Raw genomic sequence first — 19,280 nt, 5'->3', positions numbered from 1 at the left:
CACCCCCCTAATCGGACAGAAGTTAAACTGGCTTAAAAAATAAATAAAAATTAATGAATTGTATTGCTGTTATGTCAGCAGTCGGCGTGGGAGGGGGCACAGCATTCAATTTGGGTGGGCATTGTCCCCCCAATGCCCCCCCTTGGAGCCGACCCTGGCACCCTAGCCTCTGGGCTCAGATGCTACTCCTGCAATTTCAGTTAATAGTCTGTACCATTGTAATGCAGTCTAAAACAGAGGGGTACAGGGCCCAAATTGACCTTGGAAAGGAGAATTCCCTCACAAGTAAAATTGTACTATGCAGTAAGCGGATACTGAATATCCTTGTAGTGGCATTACTGTTAGATTTGATATATTTTTTAACAACATTATGTGAATCCTAACATGCTTTACAGTGCCATGGTTCTGTAGATGACATACAAACAAATCCTAAAGCATAGAGAGCAATATAGAGGATAAATGTACAGTTTATCCAGGAACTGATCAACTCTCAGATTTCATTGAAAGCTAGATTTCAATATGGCGGCACCAATGTCTAGAGGGAAGGGGAAGGTAACCTTAATACTATGCTTAAAAAAGTATTTAGTTTTTAAGGTCCCTGTAATATTTGCAGCATACATTGTATGATGTCACTAGTGATGTATTTTAGCAGAGTACAAAGTTTTTTTCTTGATTAGAAATATATGTATAACGTGAGTTTATATTGAACAAGCACCCTGGTTAGTGCTTGCTGATTGGTGGCTTCATTTAGCCACCAATTAGCAAGAGCTACCCAGGTGCTGAATCAAAGATGGGCTGGCTCATAAGCTTACATTTCTGCTTTTTCAAATAAAGATACAAAGAGAACAACGAAAACATAATAATAGGAGTAAATTAGAAAGTTGCTTAAAATGGCATGCTCTATCTGAATCATAAAAGAAAAAATTTGGGTTCAGTATCCCTTTAATTCTGCTGTGAATGGGGAGCCAGAGAGTTGCAGCAGATACAGGGGAAGGGAAAGGTAGATTAGCCTGGCAGAGGTGTTTAGGATGGATTGAAGGAGAGGGGATTGGGAGATAGGAAGGCCAGTGAGTAGGTTATTAAAGGGACATGAAACCCAATTTTTTTATTTCATGATTCAGATAGAGAATACAATTTTAAACAACTTTCTAATTTACTTCTATTATCTAATTTGTTTCATTATCTTGCTATCATTTGTTATATGAGCAGCAATGCACTAATTTTTTCTATCTGAGCTCATTGGTGAGCCAATCACAATCGATATATATATGCAGCCACCAATCAACAGCTAGAACCTAGGTTCTCTGCTGCTCATGAGCTTGCCTAGATAAATTTTTCAGCAAAGGATACCAAGAGAAGAAAGCAAATTAAATAATAGAAGTAAATTGGAAAGTTGTTTAAAATTGTATTCTCTATCTGAATCATGAAAGAAACATTTTGGGTTTCATGTCCCTTTAAGTCAAATTGGGAAATTACAAGTGAGTGGATTATTTGCTTTGTGGAAATCTTGCGTAGGTGGTTGTGGCAGGATGAAGAGAGTGATTGGATGTGGGGGATGAAGATATTGGAGTCAAGAATAACCCTGAGGCAGCGGACTTGGGGTGATGGGGAGATAGTGGTGCAGTCAACGGTGATAGAAAAGTCTGAAATCAGAGTGTAGCTAGAGGGGGGAATTACTTAATCAAAAGAAGTATCACAAATTATAATGTCCAATCTTACTGCGGTTTATAATTTGATATAATCTCATGATGTCACCAGTATGGCAAGCAAATAAATAAATTAAATACCTGTGATCTGTAACATAAGCGTACAAAAAAAAAATAATATCTGTAAAGTTATGAATTTTTGTCATTTATTTGTATATGACCTATATAATCAGTACTATATTCTTCTGTAAGTGAAGGGAAACAGATTAAACAATACATTTTAGAGTGGTACAAAGAGTACAGAGGGATTTTTTTTTTGCTGGAAAGAATATAATCACACTGGTTTAGACAGAACATGCCCTTTTAAGAGATTTTTCAATTTGCTTTTATTACTAAATATAATTAGTTTTCTTTGCATCCTTTATTGAAAAGCATACCTAGGTAGACTCCGGAGCGGCAATGCAATACTGGGAGCTCGCTGGTAATTCGTGGCCACACACATATGCCTTTTGTCATTAGCTCACCATATGTGTTTAGCTAGTTCTCAGTAGTGCATTGCAGCTCTGGAGCTGACTTTAACTATGTATTTAACCCATGTGTTAATTAAATACTCAACACATTAGTGCATTTTCTTTGTACACTTTTATGTCATTAACACTTAAGATGTTTGAAGCTTTCTGAGAATATTTCAAGCAAAATGTAGCACTGGAAATTGTCATTCTTTATTCTGAAATGATAATCAAAGACAGATGTTTTTCACGTGAAAACAAAGGCTCTTGTTCTTTTGAAGTTATTTTCTTTATATTAGTGTTATAAAATGTAACGTTAATATGGAATCAATAATACTATTTTATCTCGATTACAGGAGAGCACCTCCAGGAAAGTGTAAATTTAAACCAACACCTGTGAAAATAAAAAGTAAACGCATACCGTTCTCACCCGAGCAGAGTAAGTTATTTCTTTATAGCTTTTAGCATTTTATTTGTTTTCTATATTATTGCATATGTTATCCATTAATTTGCTTGCCTGTGAACAAAGGTGTGGGTACAGTTTCTGTTTTAATGAAGTATATGAATTAAAGGGACACACAAGTTTAAATTAAACTTTAATGATTCAGATAGAGCAGCAATTTTAAACATCTTTCCAATTTACTTCCATTAACAAAATGTTCACAGTCTTTTTATTTTTACACTTTTGGAGTCACCAGCTCCTACTGAGCATGTGCAAGAATTCACAGAATTTACTTATATGCATTTGTGATTGGCTGATGGCTGTCACATGATACAGGAGTGGAAATAGACATAACTGAAATTTGTTAGCAAAAAATCTACTACTCATTTGAAGTTCATACTAAGGGGTCCATTAATTAAGCAGCGGATGCTGCTTCGGAGCCGCTGCTCCTTAACTTCTCCACCACCTTTTAGGTGGTGGACTGAAATCATCCTGATCCGATGATTAGGGTTTGCAAAAATTAGGTTGAGGTTTTGAACGAGTACAACATTATAGAATATTTTTCTCTGGCTGGGCTGGTCATTAATTATTATAAATTTTGACTAAATCAATTATGTATAATTCTATCTCTAATCTGAAATGTGTCAATGGTTATAGAAAATATTCTCAAGGGATCTATAGATTTTTGGGAGCCAACATTGCTATTCTGCAGTTCATAAGATCAGGCTGCAACCTCTGATTTTACTAGAGTGAACTGTGTTTTTATGAAATCTAGAGTAGGATTTCCCCCAGATTTACCTATCAATGGATCTCTAATGATATTGGCCTCCATTACATATGCAGCGTCGCCCGCAAAAGCCGGCGACACCAGATTTTACTCGATTTTGGTATTACAAATACGGTGTAGCATACAAGTTACGCGCGTATATTTCACCCGTCGCACGCAATTATTACTCCCATAGGCTAACATGGGACCACATTGTAAATCGGTATCCAATATCCAGTGCAAGGCCTTACTCCATTTTTACCTCGCCATAAAAGGCAGCCATAGCAGGCCTTGCGCTGAGTATGGGAGCACCGTAACTCCCGAAAATGCCTGCAAAAATAAACTAACACCTAACGCATGCGCAATGTCTATCTACCTGTCAACCGCAATCCCCCACCGCAATAACTAATAAAGTCTTAACCCCTAAACTGCCATCAAACCCACACCGCAAGTAATAACTAAATTATTAACCCCTAAACCGCCATAGCCCACAACGCAATAAACCTATTCAAGTATTAACCCCTAAACCGCCATAGCCCACATAGCCTATTAAATGTGTTAACCCCTAATCTGCCGCCGCCAACGTCGCCACCACTATAATAAAGTTATTAACCCCTAAACCTAAGTCTAACCCTAACCCTAACACCTCCCTAACTTAAATATTATTTAAATAAATCTAAATAATATTACTATTATTAACTAAATTATTCCTATTTAAAACTAAATACCTATAAAATAAACCCTCATACAGATACAGCAAAACACATGGAGACCGGCAATGGGCAATTCCCTTTTCTGGGTCCTGGTGCAGAGTGGACAAACTGGCGACCTCCAGCCTACAAAATACAATTCCAATTCCAATACTCCACAGCACCAAGTAGTTTAATAATCTTCTTTTATTGTCTTACAGCATATAAAAACACAGACAAAGTGGATATGCTAGCATATAAAAACACAGACAGAGTGGATATGCTAGCATATAAAAACACAGACAGAGTGGATATGCATATCCACTCTGTCTGTGTTTTTATATGATGTAAGGCAATAAAAGAAGATTATTAAACTACTTGGTGCTGTGGAGTATTGGAATTGGAATGATAAAATAAACCCTAAGATAGCTACAATATAATTAATAATTACATTATAGCTATTTTAGGATTTATTGTTATTTTACAGACAACTTTGTATTTATTTTAACTAAGTACAATAGTTATTAAATAGCTATTAATAGATACCTAGTTAAAATAAATACAAATTTACCTGTAAAATAAAACCTAACCTAAGTTACAATTACACCTAACACTACACTATCATTAAATAAATTAAATTAAATAACTACAATTACCTAAAATTAAATACAATAAAATAAAATAAACTAAAGTACAAAAAACAAACAAACACTAAATTACAGAAAATAAAAACAAAATTACAAGAAGTTTAAACTAATAACACCTAATCTAAGCCCCCTAATAAAATAAAAAAGCCCCCCAAAATAATAAAATTCCCTACCCTATACTAAATTACAAATAGCCCTTAAAAGGGCTTTTTGTAGGGTATTGCCCCAAAGTAATCAGCTCTTTTGCCTGTAAAAAAAGATATACAACCTCCCAACATTAAAACCCACCACCCACACACCCATCCCTGCTCTAAAACCCACCCAATTCCCACTTAAAAAACCCGAACACTACCCCCTTGAAGATCTCCTTACCTTGAGCCATCTTCACCCAGCCGGGCACAAGTGGACCTCCAGAGGGGCAGAAGTCTTCATCCGATCCGGCCAGAAGAGGACATCCAGACGGCATCTTCTATCTTCTTCCATCCAGAGCGGAGCAGGTCCATCTTGAAGACATCTGACATGGAGTATCCTCTTCCATTCGACGGCGACTGAAGAATGAAGGTTCCTTTAAATGACGTCATCCAAGATGGCATCCCTTCAATTCCGATTGGCTGATTGCATCAGCCAACAGGATTTTTCCTACCTTAATTCCGATTGGCTGATAGAATTCTATCAGCCAATCAGAATTTAAGGGACGCCATCTTGGATGACGTCATTTAAAGGAACCTTCATTCTTCAGTCGCCGTCGGATGGAAGAAGATGCTCCGCGTCGGATGTCTTCAAGATGGACCCACTCCGCTCCGGATGGAAGAAGATAGAAGATGCCGCCTGGATGAAGACTTCTGCCAGTCTGGATGTCCTCTTCTGGCCGGATCGGATGAAGACTTCTGCCCCTCTGGAGGTCCACTTGTGCCTGGCTGGGTGAAGACGGCTCAAAGTAGGGAGATCTTCAAGGGGGTAGTGTAAGGTTTTTTAAGGGGGGATTGGGTGGGTTTTAGAGTAGGGTTGGGTGTGTGGGTGGTGGGTTTTAATGTTGGGGGGGTTGTATATCTTTTTTTACAGGTAAAAGAGCTGATTACTTTGGGGAAATGTCCCGCAAAATGCCCTTTTAAGGGATATTTGTAATTTAGTATCGGGTAGGGAATTTTATTATTTTGGGGGGCTTTTTTATTTTATTAGGGGGCTTAGATTAGGTGTAATTAGTTTAAACTTCTTGTATTTTTTATTTTCTGTAATTTAGTGTTTAGTTTTTTTGTACTTTAGTTTATTTTATTTAATTGTATTTAATTTTAGGTAATTGTAGTTAATTAATTTAATTTATTTAATGTAGTGTTAGGTGTAATTGTAACTTAGGTTAGGTTTTATTTTACAGGTAAATTTGTATTTATTTTAACTAGGTAGCTATTAAATAGTTAATAACTATTTAATAACTATTGTACCAAGTTAAAATAAATACAAAGTTGCCTGTAAAATAAAAATAAATCCTAAAATAGCTATAATGTAATTATTAATTAAATTGTAGCTATCTTAGGGTTTATTTTATAGGTAAGAATTTAGTTTTAAATAGGAATAATTTAGTTAATTATAGTAAATTTATTTAGATTTATTTAAATAATATTTAAGTTAGGGGGGTGTTAGGGTTAGACTTAGGTTTAGGAGTTAATAACTTTATTATAGTGGCGGCGACGTTTGCGGAGGCAGATTAGGGGTTAATACATTTAATAGGCTATGTGGGCTATGGCGGTTTAGGGGTTAATACTTGAATAGGTTAATTGCGTTGTGGGCTATGGCAGTTTAGGGGTTAATACTTGAATAGGTTAATTGCATTGTGGGCTATGGCGCTTTAGGGGTTAATACTTGAATAGGTTAATTGCGTTGTGGACTATGGCGGTTTAGGGGTTAATAATTTAGTTATTACTTGCGGTGTGGGTTTGATGGCGGATATAGGGGTTAATATTTTAAATAGGCATATTGCATTGGGGGGGTTGTCGGTCTAGGGGTTAATACATTTAATATTAGTAATGAGAGGGGAGATTGCGGATATAGGGGTTTTATCTGTCGGGCTTATTTTTTATGAGGTGTGTTAGACTTTTATGGGAGATTTGTTATTTTATTTACTTTTCTTAGGTGCCGGCAGTTTCTAAAGTGCCGTAAGTCACTAGCGACTCCAGAAATTTGTCTTCACGCTCATTTCTGGACATCGCTAGTTTATCCGACTTACGGCACTTTAGCATCTAACGGCGCAGTATATGTAATACCCCGATGTGCAAGGTGAAATTACGGGCGGCGCGGGTTCCCTGCACCGTATATGTGATCGCGCCCATTGTTTGAGGGATTTATAATTGTCTCGGTATAATAACTATGCTGAGGAAGCTAAATCCTTTAGAGTTATACGGTGCTATTAAAATGAACGTGTTGCTTTAAGATTTACCACATCTTAAAAATTGATGGAGATGTTCTGAATTTCTGAACACGTGATTAATATTATTAGATTAGTGAGGGATAGTTGAATGTAGTAATATGTGGATGTACAAATGCTTCTAGTATAAGTTTTAGTTAAAGTTTTTTTCTCTGTGGAAGTTTATGCCTAGCATATGTACATATAGCTCTTGCACCCGCCTGAGACTTGAAAACGCATGGGCCATGACTCAAATTGAGTACTTGAAGATGCAGCACATATTTAAATACTGCTGGTTCTTTAAATAGTCACGCAATTTCAATGCAGGAGCATGGACTCTTGCCCTCCCAATATGACTCACACAATGCCATTTGGCCCCTGCCAACAAGATGGTTAACCTTTCACATCCTGGAGAGCCTCCATGAAATGTTGGGAGCTATAGTAAAACCCAAAAAAGGACAACTTACACAATATGACATACAGTAAGAGCTACAAAAGCTGCTTAAAGGGACACAAAGCCCACATTTTTTCTTTCATGATTCAGATAGAGCATACAATTTTAAACAACTTTCTAATTTACTCCTATTATAAATGTAGCCACCAATCAACAAGCACTACTCAGGTGCTGAACCAAAAATGGGCCAGCTCCTATACTTACATTCCTGCTTTTTAAAATAAAGATACCAAGAGAACGAAGAAAAATTTATAATAGGAGTAAAATAGAAAGTTGTTTAAAATCGCATGCTCTATCAGAATCATGAAAGAAAAAAATTGGATTTTGTGTCCCTTTAAGTATTATAAATGATGTTAGCTTTACGCCAAAGAGACGGAAGAAAACAAAACATGTTAAATTAAATATCAACACCTGTGATTTTATTTATTTAATTTTTGACAAAAGTTTTTCACATCTATCTCCTTGGGCTTTAAAGTAGATCAGTCAGCCCTTCCTGCCTGAGCTGCATTAGGAGATTCATCTGGTATGAAAATGTCCAAGAACTTTATTTAGGTCAAACAGTCCCTTCTCTGTGCTGCATTATATTACTACTGAATAGGAAGCTCCAGCGGTATCAAGTCTTATAGAGATATTATAGTGGAAAAATGACATACACTAATTAACACTAGTAATGCTGCGACAATATGTGCTTAACTCCCGCAAAGGGATTAATTACACAGTTAAAGTACTGCTTGTGAGCCTCAGAGCACTGCTGGTCCCAAGTTGAAACTACCAGCCAACTAATCAGCCGCAACAAACAAATTAGAGCATCTCATTTTATCACTATAATAGCCTTTTAAGTTGTTTAAATTAGATACCTGAGATCCTTGCACTGTATAGAATGATCTAAGTATGTGATGCTTGGAATTACTTTGAGAAGTACGAGGAGCTGTTCCATAGCTTCTTAGTTCTTAAGGAGTATTATACACCTGTGATCGCAGAGACCTATGTGCTGTTTTAACTGATGGAAGATGGATTTTTTGTTTGCATATGTGTGTAGGTAACTTAGGAGTAATGTATTATCCACTGATTAAGGTAAACCTACTCTATGTTACTATGTTACACGTTATATCATCCTCCTCTATTACGTCTTGATAGATTGTATGTTGTGAAAGCATTTAAACATGTTACTGAAGCAGACTCTCTCATTCTCTAACCATTCTACACACAAAAAATAATGTTATTAGGTTTTTCATCTAGTTTCTTTCTGATGCTAGATTTAACCTTAGATAAAAATAAAGAAATGTCATATTTGCAGGGGCGAAACTACAGGGGGTACAGAGGTCACAACTGCGACTGGACCCCTGAGGGTGGGGGCCCAGCTTAAAAAAAACCAAAAAAACATTTTTTTCCAGCCACTGCCTGCACTGATATCATGTGAGTGTGAGATGATGCCTCACTAGTGTCTCTGACTACAAGGGTTAGTGTTTCTGTTTTACCCATTGGTGTTTATGTGTGTGTATGTGTATGTATGTATGTGACTGTGTGTGTATTTATGCATGTATGTGTGTGTATGTTTGTGGAACCAGCAAATTCAGACCTTATTACTACAGCATGGGGGGTGGTGGGGGCGTGGGGGGTAAACAGTGTCACTATACAGTACCACTATGGGGGGGGGGAGGACTGGACCATGTCAAAGACTACTGTAGTCACTCTATAAAGTACTGGGGCAGGTAGGTTCAGGCCAGCCATCTCACCCACAGATTACAGACTGTGTCACTAACTCACTATATACAGTACTGGTGGGTTAAACAGTGTCACTGTATACAGTAATAGGGGGTCAGACCATCTCACAGACTGTGGGCACAGGGTACCTCCTTTTGCAGATATGTAATCTGATTCACATTTTTTTTTCTGTGTTAAATGAAAAAACAATATATATATATATATATATATATATATATATATATATATATATATATATATATATATATATATATATATATATATATATCAAATTCATCTTTTTTTGGGGGGGAGGGGGGCCCTTCTTAGATTCTTGCACCTGGGCCCTGTGGTTTCTAGTTACGCCTCTGCATATTTGGTAATTAGACTATCCACAATAGCTCTTGTTAGAGGATTACTTCTTTCTTAGGGTCATGAAAAAACGCACTATTAAAGGGATAGTTTACTCCAGAATTTTTATTGTTTAAAAAGATAGTTAATCCCTTTAAATCCCATTCCCCAATTTTGCATAACCAGCATTGTTATATTAATATACTTTTTACCTCTAGGGTTACCTTGTATCTAAGTATCTTCTGGAAGCCCCCTGATCACATGACTATTTATTATCTTGCATTTTATCCAAATAGTGCAGTGTCATCCACAACCCACGGAAGAGAGCACAATGTTATCTATTTGGCTCTAATGAATTAGCAGTCTCTTGTTGTGAAAAGCTAATAAAAAGCATGTGATAAGAGAATGTAGTGGCTTAGAAACAGGCAGAAATTAGAGGTATAAATGTTATAAAGTATATTAATATAACAAAGATGGTTGTGCAAATTTGGGGAATGGGTAGTAAAGGTTTGTCTATCTTTTTAAACAATAACAATTTTGGTGTAGACTGTCCCTTTAAGGTAAGTTCTGTGGATCTAGCTGTAGGTCAAGTCACTATATCTGTTCACAGATTCTATAAGGTGTAAATAGACTACAGTTATAAGGTGTGATGTGGATTGGTTGTATTGTGTGTATGACTTATCTTTTCTAATAGATACCATCGTTATATTGCAGTACACAAGTTCCACAGAGCTCCAAAAGGATTTTTTTTTTATATATGATCACTAGAGGGAGCTTGAGAACCACAGAATTGTGTATATTGAAAACATTTATCACCATTTGCGGAATGATTTACATCAGAGATGGACAACTTCTTAACCCATGAAGGTCGCAGATCAGCATTTTAGAATGTTTAAGGGTCGCAGAACAATATTCTAGAAGCCTCAAGGTTTTAAAACAAATAAATGGCTACACACAAGTAATAATATATTAGCTAAATCTGTCCAGTGACACAAGACCTGATTTATGTAAGTTTGCAGGGAACGCTCTATTTGCTGTTCTCTCCTTACAGGCCTATTTTGAGTTGTGAACATTTTGCCTATTACCAGAATTCCCTAAAGTGCACATTTTTAGTTTAACATTTTCATGGGACCACAAAAACCATGGCACAGATTTTTAGTTCTGCTTTCCCCTTAGGGGCTGAACAAACTAGTGCAGAGGGCCACATCTGGCCCATGGCTGCCAGTTGGCCATCCCTGATGTACGTTATTAAGGAACATAGAAGTGCAAAAAGAAAATGCTGTAATGTGTTAAAGCATTTTATAATTGCGCTTTTGCTGGTATTTAACTATGTGTGTGTTACACCTGCAAGGGGATTAAATACACAGTTAAAGTTCACTCCATTAAATGTTAAAAATACAGTTTGGAGGGAGCACTTTATATTTCTCCTTCTGTCAAATTTTAGATCAGCTTATAATGGAGTGGCAGATGGTGGTCATTCCCCTTCCCCTCTCCCCCCCCTGGCGGTCAGTGCAGCGCACCCTCTATCTTTCTGTCACTCAGCAGAGGCCGCCAGGGAGCCAACTACTAAGCGCTGCAGGGACATAGTAAGAGTATATAAGGACAAGATACGTCGTGAGCAGGCGGCAATGCTTGTCTGAGTTTTTCCCTGGATTTTTATTTGGGAACCAAGTATTTCCCGCAGTTAAAGCAACATGAAACCCCAAAACTGTCTTTCATGATTCAGATTGATCATACAATTTTAAACTACTTTCCAATTTACTTTTATAATATAATTTGCCTCATTCTCTTGATATCTTTGCTTAAAATGCATGCCTAAGTAGGCTCAGGAGTAGCAGTGCACTACTGGGAGTTAACTGGTGATCGGTGGCTGTACATAAATGTCTTTTGTCATTGGCTCACCAAATGTTTTCATCTATCTGAGAAAAAGATAAATATACTGGCACTATAATTCTAGTGTACTAATTAGGATCTTACAATAACTAAGGTGTATCCACTTCCATCAACTATAATACAATACACAGCAAAAAAAAAAAGGGGGAAATGGTTTGTGCACAACTCCTATATAATAAAATTGAACTTTTATTAATAAAATAAAATAAAATACTTGTAAGCATAAGGGACTAAAACAATAATACCATGTATAGACAGGGAGACAGTGTTAGAAACAACTCACAAGTTCCCCAACAAAGATAAGGGCAGCTAGTGACAGCAAGGCAATATAGCAAAAAATAGTTGGCCTAATTCTTTCCCTTTTCCTATCTTTTCTGTCACCAGTCGTCCCCCCTCACCCGATGCCGAGGTTCCAGTTCTTGGCCGGGACACTTGACGGGGTGTTTTGAGCGGTCTATCTTTCGCTCTATTGCCTTGCTGTCACTAGCTACCCTTATCTTTATTGGGGAACTGGTGTGTTGTTTTTAACACTTCGGGCTACATTACAAGTGGATCGCTAAATATCGCTTTCGTGCAAGCGATATTAGCGCTCCATTTTGTAATACCTGTGCACTTAAATGTGTGCTGGTATTACAACTAAATCGCGTTCGCATTGCTAGGAAGCATTCCGCTCACAAGAGTGAGCTTCTATAGGCTCCTATGGGAGCCTCGTTCTGATGCCGTTTTTTCCCCCTCACCCCTATCAACTTTAAAGCCCCAAAACTTCCTAGTGCAGTAATTTTTTATTAATAAAAAAGCTAGATTTTTAAAATAAAAAACTATAATGCCCTCTATTTTTAAGGCATTTGGGTCACTTTTAGAGAATTAACCAGAGATCGAATCTTTGGTTAATTTTCTGAGCAGTAATTGCTACCTCAAGCTCACGGTAGCAATAACCAGACACTTGTAATGGGCCAATTTGCCTGTTTGTGGGAGCGCAATAATTTAGCGCTCCACTTGTAATCTAGTCCTTTGTTTCCCTGTCTATATTGGGTATTATTGTTTTAGTCCCTTATGCTTACAAGCATTTTATTTTAATTTAATAATAAAAGTTGCATTTTATTATATAGGAGTTGTGCACAAACCATTTCCCCTTGTTTCCTGCTCCCAGTAGTGCATAGTGCATTGCTGCTCCTTCTATAAAGTATATTAAGAATATTAAGCAAACTTTTCAATAGAAGTAAATTGAAAAGTTGTTTAAAATTATATGTTCAAAATGAAGTATCAATAAAATGTTTGAGTTTCATTACTCTTTTAATTAACCATTATTTTTTCAATGCTCCATAATGCTGGTATGGATTGTTTAGACCTAGCACCTTTTAGTTACATAGGTGTATGATCATTTGCATAAAAGAGGTTATTCTGATTGCTCTTGATGGGTTGTTTACTCTCTTTTTAATTGAATCAAATTTGAGGGGTTTTGTATGGGAATGTATCATATATTTTATATTATCATCTATATTTTATTAGATTATTGACATGTTCATCATTGACAGTTAAACTGAGAATTTATCATACTGATTGGCTAAAACAATTAATCAATCAGAATTGGCTATATTAAAGTCTATAATTGCCTAGAAGGTAGAGAACCTTGAGGAAGATTCAAAATTAGGCTTGGGCTTAATAAGATGGACTTGTCTCTGTGGTCTTAAGTAGGTAAGAAGGGTGCAAAACAAAATGAGTCTACATATGGTACTGTTGCTATTATGTAAAAATTATTTGCTAAGGATACAGAATAGCCAGTTATCCTCCACCAAATGCTATTTTATTCTAATGTTCCCCTGGAAATGCTAAAAGAGAGTGTTGTTATACTTAAACATTCTAAACATATTTCTGAAGGTTCCTCATTTCAAGATATCATTCCTGTGGGTAATGTATTACACTTTAAAAGCTGCTTTTTAACTTCATATTTTCATTTATCTAGAGCATTACTAATTTCTCCAGTTTAGTCACTGCTCTGAGGATGTTCTAGTGGTTTTTCAGACAAAGACCCGGTCATAGGGCATATCTATGGCTCCTTATTTAAACAATATCCTTGTCAAAACCTGTTTGATGTAGATGTTAATTTGTCACCCATCCAAAGCTCTCTAGTAGCGTTAAAATGAGAATAATTTCATATGCAAGTGTGGCCAGAATATTTCTTCCAGAGCCAAAGATTTCAGAGACTATTCCAAGTTCAGAGATATCATCCCCCTGTGGATTTGTTATGCAAGGGAGTATAAATCTGGTTTTAGAGTACACCAATAAAGTTATAATGGAAGCATTTACAATAAATATAAAAATCACAGTAATATTGTCCTTTTTTATTTTTACTTGGCATCATCTCAGAAACAAAAAGTTAAGGTATTTCCAATTTTGTAATATGGTTCATCAAAATAACAATTATATGTATCATAAAGCACTTGATTATTTTCATGTACTTGAAGTGTTCCTGGTCCAATAGTATATTATACAAGTTGTATAACCAAGTTTTGTCTCTGGATAGAGGCTAAGGTTTTATAGGTGAATTTATTTTAAAAAAGTTTCTTTGAGGATTGTTTTATCATTTTTAAAGCTGTTGGTTAATCAGCTGGAATCCATTAGCAAGTCTGTAAAATAATTTATTAGAGTGTAAATAAGTTTACAGATGTGTTCACAGAAAAAAAAAATCCAAAACACCTCGGAGCAGATGGGAAAGTTTGCTTTGATTCACAAACTCTCCAGTTAGATAAAACTCTCTTTTTTATCACAAAGTTAATTGCCTTTATAAATTGGTGATATAATATAATAAATATACATATTTGCCTTACTGGGATATTCTTGGATTTTCTTTAGAGAATCCAGACCACTGTTATTTTTGCCAGAGAAGACGCCATTCCTTCATTAATAAAATCTCTTCTGTAAACAATCTGTACAATGCAAGCTGATTAAAGGCACCAATGATTGCTCCTATTCCAGTCCTGTAGAGTTTGCTTAGTGTAGTGGAGGAAGAAATAAATAAAAAATATCCTGGTCCTAAACTTGAGTGCCCCCAGGTTCTTGTGTTAATCATTCAGATTTTCAAACTCCTCCTTATAATCCATTTTCAGAGGATGTCCTGAGGCCTTCTCACTGGAACAGATTATGTAGGTTTGAGCATGCCTATTACCTTTGAGGAGATAAGTATAAGGATCTGAATGAATGGTCAAGACATTGAAACTATGCACACCACAGGCGCACTCAATGAAAGAAATGGTTTTCATATGGGAAAGTTTATATCTTCTCCCATCTTGGCACTTGTATTGCAAGTGACAGGTGTGAGCAACCTTGCCCCACATGACCTTGGTATAGAAGAACACTACATAAAAGATACAAACTTTAAAAGATAGCAAATATCACCAAAACATATGTATCAGGCACATAACAGCAAAAAGACATAATAAAGGGACAGTATACATTCAGAATGAAATGTAATATATTTTTAAATATATATAGGATTAAATTTGCTGAGCTGCAAAAGAAGCTTTTGATTCTGTGTGACCCGCCTGCACATACAAGCTAAGAAACAAAGGTCCACTACGTCAGAGATGTCACACCTGGGATGAAAAACAAACTATGTTCTTGTGTAATTAGCTGCATGACAGCAAAGGGAGGGCAGTCATAAGCAAACCCTCGTGCAAAGATAAATACAGGCCATGGATGATAGGGATGGGTGAATGTTTTGCAACATTTGAAAAAAGGAAATTAATTTTAACATATTTGTTCATATCGAATTTAGAATGTTTGCACATTGGTTTAATGTAATAGTATTTCTAATGCTTTCTTTAAATGTAATATTCGATTTGAATTTTTCTAATAATTTGATTCAAATTATTCAATATTTGAATTAGAAAAATTTGAATCTATATACAGTTGGGCAAAAAAGTATTTAGTCAGCCACCAATTGTGCAAGTTCTCCCACTTAAGAAGATAAGAGAGGCCTGTAATTTTCATCATAGGTATACCTCAACTATGAGAGACAAAATGTGGAAACACATCCAGACAATCACATTGTCTGATTTGGAAAGAATTTATTTGCATATTATGGTGGAAAATAAGTATTTGGTCACCTACAAACAAGCAAGATTTCTGACTCTCACAGACCTCTGTCCTCCACTCATTACCTGTATTAATGGCACCTGTTTGAACTTGTTATCAGTATAAAAGACACCTGTCCACAACCTCAAACAGTCACACTCCAAACTCCACTATGGTGAAGACCAAAGAGCTGTCGAAGGACACCAGAAACAAAATTGTAGAGCTGCACCAGGCTGGGAAGACTGAATCTGCAATAGGCAAGCAGCTTGGTGTGAAGAAATCAACTGTGGGAGCAATAATTAGAAAATGGAAGACATACAAGACCACTGATAATCTCCCTAGATCTGGGGCTCCACGCAAGATCTCACCCTGTGGGGTCAAAATGTTCACAAGAACGGTGAGCAAACATCCCAGAACCACACGGGGGGACCTAGTGAATGACCTGCAGAGAGCTGGGACCAACGTAACAAAGGCTACGCCGCAGTAACACACTACGCCGCCAGGGACTCAGATCCTGCAGTGCCAGACGTGTCCCCCTGCTTAAGCCAGTACATGTCCGGGCCCGTCTGACGTATGCTAGAGAGCATTTGGATTATCCAGATGCAGATTTGGAGAATGTCATATGGTCAGATGAAACCAAAGTAGAACTGTTTGGTAGAAACACAACTCGTCGTGTTTGGAGGAGAGAGAATGCTGAGTTGCAACCAAAGAACACCATACCTACTGTGAAGCATGGGGGTGGCAACATCATGCTTTGGGGCTGTTTCTCTGCAAAGGGAACAGGACGACTGATCCGTGTACATGAAAGAATGAATGGGGCCATATATCGTGAGATTTTGAGTGCAAACCTCCTTCCATCAGCAAGGGCATTGAAGATGAAACGTGGCTTGGTCTTTCAGCATGACAATGATCCCAAACACACCGCCCGGGCAACAAAGCAGTGGCTTCGTAAGAAGCATTTCAAGGTCCTGGAGTGGCCTAGCCAGTCTCCAGATCTCAACCCCATAGAAAACCTTTGGAGGTAGTTGAAAAGTCTGTGTTGCCCAGCGACAGCCCCAAAACATCACTGCTCTAGAGGAGATCTGCATGCAGGAATGGGCCAACATACCAGCAACAGTATGTGACAACCTTGTGAAGACTTACAGAAAACATTTGACCTCTGTCATTGCCAACAAAGGATATATAACAAAGTATTGAGATGAATTTTTGATATTGACCAAATACTTATTTTCCACCATAATTTGCAAATAAATTCTTTCCAAATCAGACAATGTGATTGTCTGGATTTGTTTCCACATTTTGTCTCTCATAGTTGAGGTATACCTATGATGAAAATTACAGGCCTCTCTCATCTTATTAAGTGGGAAAACTTGCACAATTGGTGGCTGACTAAATACTTTTTTACCCCACTGTATTTGTAATAGTATTTCTAATGCTCTCTTTAAATGTAATATTCAAATTATGCAATATTCTAAATAGAATCATTAAAATGGATATATTTGTATCTATTATGCATCAGTTTACTAAATTCTCAACTACATGAACTATTGAACTTCTGAATATTATTTTTTAAATCAAATGTTACATTCAAAATTAGAATTTGGATATTCGATTTAATTATAAAATCTTTCTTTTTTTCAACTATATTTTACCCTAAGGTGTTTGTAAAACATAATACTTCAGCTTTAATATTTTAATATTTTATACAACAAATTTTCAAAACCCTGCAAAAGCTGATACAAAATAACTTTGTGTTGATCTTACAATGTATTTGAATAGAACACAACTTTTTCTTCTAATTTTCTTGCTTAAAGTATATATATGTATATATATACATATATATATATATATATATATATATATATATATATATATATATATATATATATATATACAGTGTATATATATATATATATATATATATATATATATATATATATATATATATATATATATATATATATACAGTGTATATATATATATATATATATATATATTGTAACAGTGATTAGGACTGTATTTAAATAATGAATTTTCAATGTGTATATATGATCATTTAGTTTAAAAAAAAGATATACAGTTATTAAAACTATTTAAAAAATGCCCCTATTATATTTAGTCATTTTTTACTTTCAATTTCTCTGTTTCAGAGACTATTCTTCAAATTCTTAATAAGGATGCAAAACTACAAACAGAATCACCTAATATACCAAGAACTACAACATCACCACTAAGAACGGAACCTACTATAAAAACAATCATCAATGAAACTCTAACTGATACGCCTACAATGAAACCTACAACTACAAAAGCTCCCAAACCAAAGACCAAAGACACATTTTCAAAGCAAAATGAGCAAAAGACGTCTAAAGTTCCAAAGACCAATTCTAAGGATATACATCTTTATGACAAGAAACTCCAAACATCTAAATTAACAAAGACAAACTCAAAATCATCAGTTTTGTTTCCAATCAAACCAAGGACCAAAAACACTGGTTTAAAGCAAAATGATCTAAAAATGTCTAAGGTTCCAAAGAACAGTATTAATTATAAAGAAATATCCAACAACAAGATAAACAATACCTCTAAATTAATGACGACAACATCAAAATCTCTAATGTTATTTCCTATTAAATCAAGAACCAAACACATAGCTATACATAAAAAAGATGAAAAAATACCAAAAGTTCCAAGGATTAATGGAACAACTTTAAAAATTTCCAATGACAAGAAAAAGAAAACCTCTAAATTAACAAAAATAACACAGAAATCACTGTTGTTAATTCCTGACAAACCAAAGACTAAAGACACAGTTTCAAAGAAAAAGGAACAAAAGATGCCAAAGGACATTGCTAAAGATAAAAAAGTATCTAACAACATGAAAAACAAAACCTCAACATTATCAAAAGCAAAACTAAAGACTGATGGTACAACTATAAAAATATCCAACAACAAGAATAATAAAACCTCTAAATTAACGAAGGCAACAACTAAATCACCTTTGTCCATTGCCAAACCAAAGACCAAAGACATAATTTCAAAGAAAAAGAAGGAAATGGTTCCTAAACTTCCAAAGAAGAATACAAACCATGAAAATATATCTAACAACATGAAAAACAACACTTCTACTTTAACAAAAACATCATCAAAATCTCCAGTGTTATTACCTACCCAAAACAGTACAATGTTGTTTTCCAAAAAGAAGACAAACAATAAGGACACAAAGAATGCTGAGAAAAAAATCAATAAGAAAAAGTTCTATAATAATTTGAAAAAGAATAATAATACAGGAGAAGTATTATCTAGTGCAGGGGAATCCACTGTTTTTAAATGAGGCTCCAAATATTTGGTTACAGGGCCTGTTAAAATTCTTTATAAATTTTATTTATTGAAATAAAACATTCACTTCTATATAAACAAACGTACATTTGACATTTATTTTGCAAGAGAAATGCCATTACCTAGGTATAAACATAAATGCTGATACATTTACATTGGTTCTACAGATAATTTATCCATCTGCAAATAACTATTTTTGTGTTACAAATTTGCAAATGGGGAGGAGAGGAATCGATTGGTGGGAGTGGGGTGCCAGGCCTTTGGTTGGACAACCTTAAACTACATGTTTAATCTTCTATGCTTCTCTCAGTTTCAATTCGGAATCCCACTGAAATGCTGATAGCAAAATGATGGCAGACAGCACATCC

The 19,280-nt window shown here is 35.7% G+C and overlaps 1 protein-coding gene across 2 annotated transcripts in view; it reads left to right on the top strand.

Moving 5' to 3' along the window:
- HHIPL2 (HHIP like 2) overlaps positions 1-18,994 on the top strand; it is a 245,544-nt gene extending 226,550 nt beyond the window's left edge. For both annotated transcript variants that reach the window (XM_053712520.1, XM_053712519.1), the window contains exons 8-9: positions 2,512-2,594; positions 17,724-18,994. In XM_053712520.1, coding sequence (XP_053568495.1) covers positions 2,512-2,594; positions 17,724-18,907 — 1,267 coding nt within the window. In that variant the 3' untranslated portion in view covers positions 18,908-18,994. The remainder of the gene's footprint in view (positions 1-2,511; positions 2,595-17,723) is intronic.
- The last annotated feature ends 286 nt before the right edge of the window (positions 18,995-19,280 follow it).

The sequence above is a fragment of the Bombina bombina genome, chromosome 4 (assembly GCF_027579735.1).
Source record: "Bombina bombina isolate aBomBom1 chromosome 4, aBomBom1.pri, whole genome shotgun sequence".
Lineage (NCBI taxonomy): Eukaryota > Metazoa > Chordata > Amphibia > Anura > Bombinatoridae > Bombina > Bombina bombina.
Note: the sequence above shows the minus strand (reverse complement) of the source record. Positions and strands in the feature narration are given on the sequence as shown.